Below are 12,098 nucleotides of genomic sequence, written 5' to 3'. Positions count from 1 at the left end.
GTAATTTTTCAATTTTATTTTTATTTTTTTTTTATCAAACCTTGCCTCATGAGACTTCGATAGACTTTGGATGCCTTAAATACTGAGTCAACTACTTTCAAAAAGGTTGGTGTTGTTATTGTAGTAGCTGTTCTGATGTTAGACATATATCCTCCATACAATAATAATTAATAAAGACAAGACTGAAACTAATAGAAGCTAAACTAAAACTAAACTGACTCTGGAAACGAACTGAAATTTATTTCAAATTACAAAATGAAAACAAAATAAAAACACAAACGAATGCGAAATTTCAAAATTTCTCCTTTGTTATTTATTTATTTTTATTTTGTGTGTAATTTTTGGCAATGATTTTGTCTCATGCAGTTCTCTCCCTGTATGTTAAAACACTATCCTGAGTCTCATCTAAATGAATAGACTAGTATGACTTCACTTATAAGAAATGTTTGCCTGATGCAGATGGGATGATGAAAATGATTTAAAGTTCACCATATTACAGAAATAAATAGTAAAGAAAACTCTGTCCAAATCTAACCAAAGTTACCTAAAATCTGGCAGCCGATGAAAAATGGTTGCTTTTTTTTTAACTTGCTCCTAAGCCACTACAGACTGGTTGTGACCCTTCACGGCCTTCTGGTTGAGCCATGTGTTTTACATTTAAACACTGCTGACTGTATTTTTCCCTGGTTCTCTATCAATCTCCTTCTGTGTCACACATGCACACATCAGGTAGCCGAGAAGTTAAAACTACCATCCTAAATCAACTCCTTTCACGTTTATTCAACTGAAAAAACAAGTGATCTCATGTTTCGTCTGCCAGCCCTGAATTATGTTATGATCAGGGATGCCAAGTGGAGCAATGATATGCATGACTACTGATCGACTCCATTATTTGGCTCCATTCTGTCAGATTGCCTCTTTGAAAAATGTTCCAGTCGGGTGGTTGCTTTCATAGATGTGGCTATCGTCCATCTGACTCAACACTTACTAAGAATAGAGCGTCAGAATAAATATACTAAAGTTATATGACAGTCTTTAGTTTTTTTACTGCCCTAAGGTGAAATTCCTCCATGTTTTCTCTATTTTGCCAGATGTTTAAGATATTTCAGTTCAAACAGGAAGAATTAAAGGCTTATGTAGAAAACACTGAAGCGTTGCCAAACCTTATCTTCTGTTTGATTAGAAGAAAATATTGTTTCTTTTTCTGTTTAAAACACAACATGATTGGTTAACTAAAAATGTTTTGGTGTAATTGAAACAACAAACGCAGCTGGACCGAGGGCAGAGAGAACAAAAAAACTTCCTTGCTCTTATTATGAGATGCCTAAATAAATGAACTGTGGATGATTTAACGAGCAGATCTGTCCTTTTAATGGAGAAATGTGCTGAGCCTGAAGGCACTGATTATTCTGTTAAATGGAACATATGGTACACTGGGACTTTTTGCATGCTATTTGTAAAAATGCCTTTTTGACACAGTAAGCTCTTCATTTACAAAAAGACTGGAACACTTTGCATACATAGATATAATTTATATCTACGTATGCTACGTATGAATATAAATAACAATGATTTTGCTCCAGTGATTTCAGAAATTTAGTTTTAATAACAGTCAAAGGCATTTAGGAACCATGAGACCTAATTTGTGCTGTTTTGAAAGAAAAATTGCTCCAAATGTTTTCTGTTGCTGACGGGTCTGGACTGCAGGAAGGCTAGTTTAGCGCTTTACGACGTGCAGATTATGGAATAAACTGAGAAACATGGAATCGGGATGGCATTGTCCAGCATTGTTGGTGCCTTCGCCCATATACAAGTATCCAATGTACCAGACACACTAAACGTCTTATGAGCTACGCACTCATAAGGATGTTTCTGGTTGAATTGGCGTAGTTGTCACCGTGCAGTGACAAACCGAGAGTTGTCATGATTATGTTTTGGTTGAATTATCGAAATTATCAGCCATTCTGTCAACCCCGTTAACCCTTAAAACCTATGCTTCCCAACCTTTTGGAGCCACCGCACATATTTCGCATTTGAAAAATCACACGGCACACCACCAAACAAAAATGTCACAAAGAGCATATTGATACATTTTTCCCCGCGCACCAGGTATAGCGGAATTTGCTCGGTTTGTCCCCAGTATACCTTTATTGCTTTCTTCTGACCTCATGCTATTGTCTTCATCTAGGTCGGAATTTTCTCCAGGACCCAGGTCATACTGACTAATTTTTCTTTTCAAATATTTATCTATTGCTATTACCCGCCGCGCTTTCACACTCAGAGGATGACTGTTATGTGATGTATTCTTCGTCTTCTTCTGTTTTACTGGCAGTTGGCAACCCATTTAATTAGAGCAGGTAGTTTTACTGCCTTCTAGTGGTAGAGAATGTAATTGTTCTGCCCATTACTCACGCAGGTCGCTTAGAGTACTAACTGACTGGAACCAGACAAGCTTCAATGGCACACGTGATCATTTCTCACGGCACACCTATATCCCGTGGGACAGTGGTTGGGAAACACTGCTTTAAACTATAGTGCTGTTAGTTCTGCTACAGTGTGAGTAAGTTGGAATGACACATACAAACCTCGGCCAAATTATTTCTCATACAAAGGTCAGCTTTAAAGATTATTATTCAAGTGCAGCAGTTCAAGATGTGCACTGCTGTCTCTGGCCCACTCAGAGTTTGTGATAAACTGAGCAAAGAAGAGGTCATGAAGACAGTCAAAACAAACTAATGCAACAAGCCAATATGACTTTGAAAGAATTCCTTTAATGAATGTGAGTAAACGTAACAAAAGCGAGGCTCGAAAATATCCAAATAACTCTAAAATAATCCCGAGTTCTCATGATCAGTCATTTACTCCAACTGCTAATACATGGACTGATGTCTAGGGGGAGAATCCAGCTTTGGAAAGGAATGAAAAGCATTCTGATCGCTTGCTGTGGTTAACAGTGTTTTATTTCACTAACTCTGTTTATTGTAGCTGATTTTTGGGGGGGATGAGCAGCCAGATCCCCCACTATGGGAATCCCCACTAATGCTAATGTCTATTTATCAACACCAGTAACAAAGTGGATAGTCACGAATGTTTGTGTGAATAAAAACAAACTGTTAAAATTCTTCCCCATGGGGCAGTAGCCTCTAGATATTTATGTGTGGGAACCAAGACAGAAACAAGACCACTGTATTAGGAGTAACAATTACAACTGTCATTTTTTCCTCCCCCTCAGAATCGTTTCTTCCTTGAAGGATCGTTGGAAATTCACAACGGTGTCCAGAACGCTCGCTTTGGCTCTTCCCTCGCTCCTGTCCCTGATCTGAATGGTGATGGGTTCAATGACTTGGTGGTGGGAGCTCCACTGGAAGATGAGCATAAAGGAGCCATTTATATTTTCTTTAGCCAACAAAACAGAATACTACGCAAATATAAACAGGTAGGTGGTGTGGTGCATTACACTGTAGTACATACATGTAAACGTTCCCAAAGCTGGGCATCCGTGTATTTATGTATATTTCACTGTGCCGAAAACCTGTGAAAGTCTTGATTCTTCCTACTCGTAACAGCTTAGATGAATGCATTGACTGTGCAAATATGCAACAAGTAGTATTGTAAAACTGTAAAACCTGGATTAAATGATGGATTAAAAGCAAGTTAAATGGGTGGGTTAAAAGCTGAGAGACATGGTGGCACAGTATGTTTGCATGTTCTCCCTGTGTCTGTGTGGGTTCTCCACATGCTACAGAAATGTGGGGTTGGTAGCCACAGGTGTGAATTTTTTCACACCTGTGTCTGTCTCTGTGTTAGCCCAGTGACAGACTGGCAGGTTGTACCTGGCAACAGCTTGGCTAGGCTCAAACACCCCCCAGCAACCCTGAATTAAGTGAATGAGGATAGATGGATAGACAGTTGGGTTAAAATCTACTTTATCTCTTAGGTGAAACTTACAACATGTACTGTAAGCTAATTATTATGAGTGACTCTTCTGTAATTTCTGTATTTATTAAATACTCCTATACTCCTATACTATTAAAGGACCAGTTTGTAAAATGTATTGGTGTCTAGCAGTACGGTTCCCAACTGAAATCAAGTGAAATCAACTTTCCATTAGAAAACAGGTAAAAGCCTGTTTTTAGAGCCAGTGTTTGGTTTGTCTGTTTAGAGATATTGTAGAAAAAAATGGCAGTAACATAGAAGACTCCATGGAAGATGACTGCTTATTTTGTAGGTAACAAAGACAATATTTTCAGGAAATATTCACTCTAAAGTATAAAACCCAACCCCTCAAACACCGGAGCTTTGCAAAAAGTTTGTTTTCATTTGTAAAATTGTATATATGGGTGCACTGAATTTTAAGCAGATTATTGTAAGCATTGGTTGTTGTCACTGTGAACCGTCTGTGTTTGTTTTAGAGAATAGCAGCTGCAGATTTGGCTCCTGGCCTGCAGTACTTTGGCCGCAGTATCCATGGCGTAATGGACATGAACGATGATGGTTTAGTGGACCTAGCTGTAGGTTCCCTCGGTGCTGCTGTTCTACTTTGGTCAGTATTTTAAAAATAAATAAATAAAACAGACATTGCACTTATTCCTATAAATTTATTTTGGCAATTAATTCAAAGATTTTCATGATCCTTGGTTTTGCATGTTAACTGCAATTTTTAAAAGTCTGTCATCTGTCACGCCCTCTATGCCCTCACAGGTCCCAGAGCGTTGTTCGTATTTATACCACTGTGAGGTTTGAGCCCAGTAAGATCAACATCTTTGTGAAAGACTGCCAGAGAGGTGGCAAAGACGTGACCTGCATGTCAGCCATTGTATGTTTCAACATCACAGCCAGGACAGCCATTTCTCCCACACAGGAAATTGGTAAGCCAGCAAAAATAATCCACTGCAAAGTTCTCTAGTTCTTCCACATGACAAGATTGGCACTTGGCAAGGTGAATAAAACTAGTTATTGCCCACCCTAGAATACTGACAGGTTACAAAAAAGATTTATAAAAGAAAAAAACACGAACTTGTTTCACAGTAGAGCACTCAGTTTTAAATTTTGAGGCAAAAAAGATGTATACGTTAGTGGCTCTGGATATTATCATGTCATTATCAAATCATTTTCTCTGATGTATTTGAACAGTATTCATGTATATTTTGGACCCATAGTTACTTAATAGTTCAGCAATGTGGATATTTGTACAAGACAAGATGAAATATAACTGGTTTCAAGTGAAAAAGGCAATTCATGTATGCATATATTTATATATCTTTCATGTCCTTGCTTCAATGCACTTTTCAGCATATGGCTGCCCATAAAAACTCTGACGACTCCTTTTACTTGTAGTGGTGCCAAAGTAAAATGTTTCTTTTCTAGCATAAGAGGTTCTGATCTCACTGTTGTTTCTCTGCCAAAGCTAATGTTGCTGCCTTCAAAAAACCACCGTATCTGAGCCACTGTGGCGCTATCAAATGTTCCTTTTCGTGCGCGAGCGCTGTTAGGAATGCATCTGGAAGTTTATCTCTGCTCGGCTGCATTCGGCTTCCTCAAAATAGAGAGATTTGTTTGATGGTGGTGAAAGCTCCCAGATAACTCAAGTCTGCAAAAATGTGCTGTGCCACCAAAAGCAACCCACATGCATTTAAGTGCAGCGTTTTTTTCAGCTCGCAGTTTGTTTTAATAGCTATCATGACGGGGTCCAGTTTCACAGTGAAGCAGGGCTCAGTAGCGGAGGAAGGAGAGGTGTAGTGGAGCATGTTCTGAGTTAACCTCTTGACCCCGTGGCATCTTTATCATATCTATCATGTGTGCCAAAACAGAGGAGAGGAGGAACAGAGGGAGGTAACTTACCCTTCATGGTTGCATACAGTGGAACACGTTCATTTAATTTTCCTTTCATTGTCGTGTCTGGGTAGTAATGGATGGCAGATGTGCTGCTGTTTGTGAAATCTCTGTGGTCTGTTGCATAAAATGGTTCTTTTTTTCAGCCATTCATTTTTATGCAAATATCTATTTAGAGTGTCTTATAGCGAGCTCTTTAAACAGACAGACTGACTAAAGAATTCCTCTACAGGAATTCTGCGAAAGTACTGCGTTGCTATGTATCTCAACACTTTTTCAGAGTGGAAAAGTACAAGTTAAAGACTGAGGATGAAAAATTGCTTTGGAACTTGCAGCTCTTCTCATCTAAAGAGGAAAAACTTTTACTGGTAATTGCGATGTGGTGAAAAGGACAGAAAAAGTTCCAAATGTCATATCCGTTATCTGCACGGATCTTTTTTGCGTAGCATATTAAGATCTCTGCAGCTCTGTCAGCTTCTCTAGCTGACCTCAAACATAACACATGCATGAGTTTAGCCTTGGTAGATTTTTCCTCATGCCATGAAAGCCTCTGAAACAATGCGGTTTGGAAATGAGTCAGTACTGAGGCCAAAGGGTTTGGATTCTTATATGTGTTGGTCACACATGTAGCGTATGTTAAGAGCCAAGCTGATATTGCATTGCAGTGCTACAATGATGTCATTTACCATGTCCTTTTGCTGCCATTTATCAATTACTCTGTACTAACATAAGTAAGAACAGAAGCCTGTCTGTCTTAATAACACAAACAGGATTTTTCACGGTTTCACATAGAAATGTAATATCTTAATCCTTCCCACAACCCACTAGGGATCAAGTACAATGTCTCTATCGCGGAGAAACGTTACAATCCTCGGGCGATGTTGGATAACCCGAATAAGATGCAGCCTCAAAACTTGACCCTCCTTCCGGGAGAAGAGACCTGTGAACACATCTACTTTCACGTCATGGTGAGATTCGGTTTTAATGTTATTTTGGTTGCTTTTCTTCTTACAAATCATTTTGTAATCAAAACAGTTCTGGCAGAATTGCTCACAAAATATCACTATGGATATTAGTCACTGGCTAAAATCTAAAACATACATGTATAAACTTGTTTAAAGCAAAACATAGATATTTGAGTGTCACAGACAAAGTGTCATAGTACAGAAAATCTGCTGGTTAATTTCTGAAAATAACATTTTTACATTAGGAAACGACAGACTACGCCAGACCCATAGTGTTCACTGTACAAGTGGCACTACAAGATCCAGAAAACGCACCAGTTCTAGATGACAGCTGGCCTACTGTGGTGAAGACTGAGGTAAGAGACAATCTGACAATGTCCTATATTTCAATATGCTGCTCAGCTACATAGCTACATAGCTATTCTAGCTTTGCATAATGCATAGTTCAAAGAGGTTTGGACAGCAGGTGGATGAGGCTTTTCAGAGCTGTATGCCTGTAAAGAAAAATATCTCCAACCAAGTAGTTCGAGCAGTAGATGTTTTACACATATACTGACCTCAATATTTAGATAATTTGGCCATGATTAATATGAGCCTCCTGACGAGAATACAACAGAAAACAAGGAAAATCAATTATCATCTGGGTGAAATATGAAGCAGCAGTAGTTCCTTTGATGTAAAAAGATCTCGTCTCTTTGGTAAGCTGCCCTTTTGGAACGGCTGTGATGAAGACGATCGCTGCATCCCCGACCTGGCGCTGCAGAGCATGAATGACCTGATGACTCCAAAGTAGGTATACGCATATTCATCACCATGCCTACAGTCGCACAGTGGGACGAAGTTTATTTGCACACTTGCAACGAGTAAATAAATAATGCGATGCCTTCCTTCCTCGCTGCCTCCCAGACAGTTCTGTGCACAGTCCGTACAGTCTCGTGGTGCTTTCTGTCGCCGGCAAAGCGAAGGGGAGACGGAGGGATCTCTGAGGGTGCTAGAGGCAACCAGGCGGAGGATGGTGGTGGATGTTCGGCTGGAGAACAAAGGAGAGAACGCATACAACGCTCGCCTCAACATCACCTACACACCCAATCTGCACTTTTCTAGCCTCATTGTCAAGGTGTGTTATCGTGACCTTAAACTCTTCATGTGGTTTATGAGGACAGATGTTCTCAAATAGCCTAAAAGGTCTATGTTACTCCAAAGAGTCCGAGGTTTAACCATCATGTAAAGCGAAATAATTTCTACATTTATGACTAGCAGTGACATTTTTCCTTCAGGACAACTCAGACATCAAAATAGAGTGCTACAGTCAGGACAAACTGAGGAATGAGAAGCTCTGCAATGTCAGCGCACCCTTCATGAGGGCCAAAACACAGGTGAGTTAACCATGTTTCTTTACGTAATTCATATATGTCGTTGTGACTTTTTAATAAGATAACATAAGGCTTATTGTCATTGGCAGCAAAAGGATAAATTGGATTCATTGCCATCAGAGATTTAACTGAAAAAACATCTCAGGTTGATAAGCTGTAACTTTTTATTATACTATAATGTTTTAGGTGTTTTTGAAGAGGTGTCTGGAAAAGCATAAAGCTGATGCAAAACTTTTCCAGCCCAGTGAAATTCATCCATATGCCAGTTTTCGTACCGATTCCCAAATAAGATTAGTTGGTGCCACTGGAGAAAATTGATGCGAAACACCAGTATAAAGTAATTCATCATTCAAGAAGAAACTAAAGTCTTGCTCCTCGTCTGGGCTCTGATTTTACACTTTAGAAATCTGAGAGAACTCGAACCCCTGTGTCAAAACAGAAATCAGCATTAATTTTCATTCAGTGTCTCTGCCTGTGCTCATCGGGTTGTATTTGCTTAGAAGAGAAGGGAGATGCCAGATGTTGGCTCTGTATGTTCTGCCTGTTTTGCTCTTCTCCAGTTTTCAGCCTACTGCAGCTTTAATATGTTTCATCCAGGCTTTTAACTCTGCCAAAACATGTTTATGAGTAGAGTATCGCCCTCAGAAAGCACATTTATACGTAATAATAAACATAGTTCCCCAGACCTGTCCCGTATTAAACCTGAATGCGTCATTGTTCATGCATACTGCGAGCACGAAGTGCATTGGGGACCACGTACACGTGCTGCAACTTTATTGGGTACACCTGTTCCACTGCTCGTTAATGCAAATATCTGAGCAACCTGTAAAGTGGCAGCAGTTCAGTTAACAAATATCAAATACACCAACTTATTTGCCTTTCATCATATCATAGTGCATATATTCATCAGTGCTCTGATGAATGCCACAAGCCTGAAACATTAACATGACTGTTGGCATGGACTGAAGTGACTCTGAATGTGACATGTCTGATGTTGTTAGGGGGGCTGGTCCTGAGTACTTCAGAAACTGCTGATCTAATGGGATTTTCCCACACAGCCATCTCTAGGGTTTACAGAGAAAAAGAGAAAATATGTGTCAGCCAGCAGCAGTTCTCAGGGTGAAAATCCCATGTTGATGACAGAGGTCAGAGGACAAAGGCTTGTATAAACACTACAGAAACTCAAACAACCACTTGTTATAATCAATGTATGGAGAAGAGCATCTCTGCATGCACAACACCTTGAACCTTGAAACAGACGAACAGCAGAAGACCACACAGTGTGCACCACCCCTGTCAGCTAAGACCACAACTCACACAGGCTCAACAAAACTAGACAGTAGGAGATTGGGAAAATATTGCCTGGTCTTATTTTCTACTGCAACATTCAGATGGTTGACTCAGAATTTGGTCTAAACAACTTGAAAACATGAATCCATCCTCCTTGTATCAGCATGTTCACTGTACTGAAGTGGCCTCCACAGCACCTTTGAGATGTGCTGGAACGGGAGATTCTCATCTTAAATGTGCTTGTTTACCTACATGATTATCCACCCACCGAATCGAACTGAAAAGCAAAGCAGCAAGGATAGTACCTGGATCAAAGTGCCTGGACTACTTTGACATCATGTTGTATTTTTATATGTAAAGAATAAAATTCCACAATGTAAGAAAGAGGGCGCATTGTCATTTGGAGGAAAACATACCAGTGTTATGGAAAAAAGTGTAATATGGAGATTCTAGGACACCATTCATAGCTTATCCGTTGTCGTCACTCATGATGACAGTGACTTCTCATGTTTTAGAGGTATTTTCTTAAAGGTTAAAGTAGCTGTCCCTAATATGGACAAACAAATCAGCCAGTCTGGACCCCTCTTCTTCTTTTCACTATAAAAACATCACATTTAACTGTTATTGCATTAGGAAGATGCATCTTAGCAACGGGGTAAACACAACAGATAAGACTTGCTCTTCTCTCAGCATTATTCAGGTGAGACTGAACGAAAGACACAGAGATGCATTTCTTCTTCCTCATCTGTTAGTGATTCTCACATTCATTTCTGCTGTACAAAGCTTTTCCACAGGCTTATAAAGTCAACAATATTTATGAGGCTGTTCACTTTCTGGGGTATTTTACAGCAAGGCATTACTTTTTATTTTTAGGAGGGTGATGTTTGTGTTGACTTTGATAGGGATGACACTGGTCGTACATCAGTCAGTGCAATTAAAAAGCTGTTATCCCTTTTTTATATGTGTTTTTCATTGACATTTGAACAATAGTCTTTCAGCTTTCTATACTGAAACAAAGTCTGCTGACTAATAATGCAGGAATGAAGGACTGAAGGTGACTGAAAGAGTTCATGAAATGTCCTAACCATGTGATTATCGCAAACAATGGTGATCTCCTGGGCAACAAGTAAACCCGAATTTCTATGTAATGCTCCCAAGCAACTGAACCAAGCAGACCTGGTCACCCTTTAGAGCTCACTGAGTGATTCATACCCACTCATTGACCCTGAACAGCATCCAGAGCCACAAAACTGATGTGCTCTGGTCGAGAGCCTTTTAAGAATGTGGCACAGAGTTAAACAAGGCTGATTGTACACCAGTGCCACTGCCAAGCCAGCCTAAACCACCATAGAGCTGAAGGAAAGTGGGAACTTCAGTGCAAGCTTTTTAAATTAGCCAGTTATCACGCTTGTTTGGATCTTACCAGTTGATTCTGACCCATGTAAAACAAGTTTGTTCAGTAAACTTTACAACCAACAGCGACAAGACGTCTAAAAAGCGATTCCTTTTGCACGTGATCGTGGAAGCAGATGTGTTTTTAGGTTTTGTGGGTGCATGCAGAGAGAAGGGTTCTAGTTACTAGCGGTTTGACGACTGACAACGAATGTGGCCTAAGGAGGCAGACAGACTGAAGAAACACAGAGGAGGAAGAGGAGAAACATGCACCGTTTGAATTTCTGTGTTCAGCTATGCAGATGCACGAACATTCTCCAACCATGGACAATCACGCCCTCAAAACCCAGAACAACTGTGTGTGTGCATGTGTGTGTGCGCGTGTCTGGATTCCTATGTTTGTGTTTCATCCAGCTATCCTTGTAAAGAAACAGCGGGCTGAAGTCAAGGTTAACCATTCTTCACCAGGATATGTGATACGACTAACAAAGGAGGACAGGGATCATTTTCCACATCTGGGACAAGATGATACACAACAAGATCATTATATTTGTGCTAAATCTGTGCTTGCTTTGAGAATGAGTCCATCTATATGGAAGAGGGAAGTTGGTGTAAACCTCGTTATGCATTCCAGTCTGGTCAGAATGGATCCTTCAGGATTTCATTACGCCATGGAGGACTGTAAACAATGCTCAGCTAAACTCTGCTCTCCTAGATCTGCATTCTGCTGCCAATCAAGCCTCCTTTGCAGACTTGGGTTCCAATTTTGCTACATACCCATTACCTTCTCTGTTTCTGGCTGTCTCCTTTTTACTGCTCTGCTTTTATTTTGCCCTGAATCTGGCTTCCACTGGAAGTTTTGAGTGAGTGAATGTGTGTGTATGTAGTGGACATAGTCTTCAACTGAGGGGAAATTCCCAGGCTCTCTTTAAGCAGCAACAACTGTGCAAGCAGCTGCCTGGGGTCAAAGCCCGGGAATTATAGTAGGTTATTGCGGACTTGACTTCTTTTGCGTCCTTTATTCTAGGAATGCTATATAGCATAGCATCTGGAGTACTTTAGAGTTTTGTTAAAGCAAGATGAAATATAATTTAGGAAAAGCAATAAATGGGTAGTGTGTGCTTCTAATCTTTACTTCCTCTTCTTTGTAGGTAACATTTCGCCTGGAGTTCGAATTCAGTCGCACTACCTTCCTTGACCATCTCCGGGTTATCCTGGAGGCCAGCAGGTATGGACATCACTTTAT

General features: G+C 40.0%; 1 protein-coding gene across 1 annotated transcript in view; it reads left to right on the top strand.

The window, feature by feature from the left end:
- Positions 1-12,098, top strand: part of itga11a (integrin, alpha 11a) — a 54,850-nt gene that overhangs the window by 34,034 nt on the left and 8,718 nt on the right. Inside the window, exons 14-22 of the mRNA XM_063483894.1 lie at positions 3,233-3,436; positions 4,413-4,543; positions 4,702-4,868; positions 6,661-6,800; positions 7,043-7,153; positions 7,501-7,586; positions 7,704-7,914; positions 8,075-8,173; positions 12,004-12,080. Of these exons, the coding sequence (XP_063339964.1) occupies positions 3,233-3,436; positions 4,413-4,543; positions 4,702-4,868; positions 6,661-6,800; positions 7,043-7,153; positions 7,501-7,586; positions 7,704-7,914; positions 8,075-8,173; positions 12,004-12,080 (1,226 nt within the window). The remainder of the gene's footprint in view (positions 1-3,232; positions 3,437-4,412; positions 4,544-4,701; positions 4,869-6,660; positions 6,801-7,042; positions 7,154-7,500; positions 7,587-7,703; positions 7,915-8,074; positions 8,174-12,003; positions 12,081-12,098) is intronic.

This window comes from Pelmatolapia mariae, linkage group LG1, assembly GCF_036321145.2.
Source record: "Pelmatolapia mariae isolate MD_Pm_ZW linkage group LG1, Pm_UMD_F_2, whole genome shotgun sequence".
Taxonomy (NCBI): domain Eukaryota; kingdom Metazoa; phylum Chordata; class Actinopteri; order Cichliformes; family Cichlidae; genus Pelmatolapia; species Pelmatolapia mariae.
This window is presented reverse-complemented; position numbering and strand designations above follow the sequence as displayed.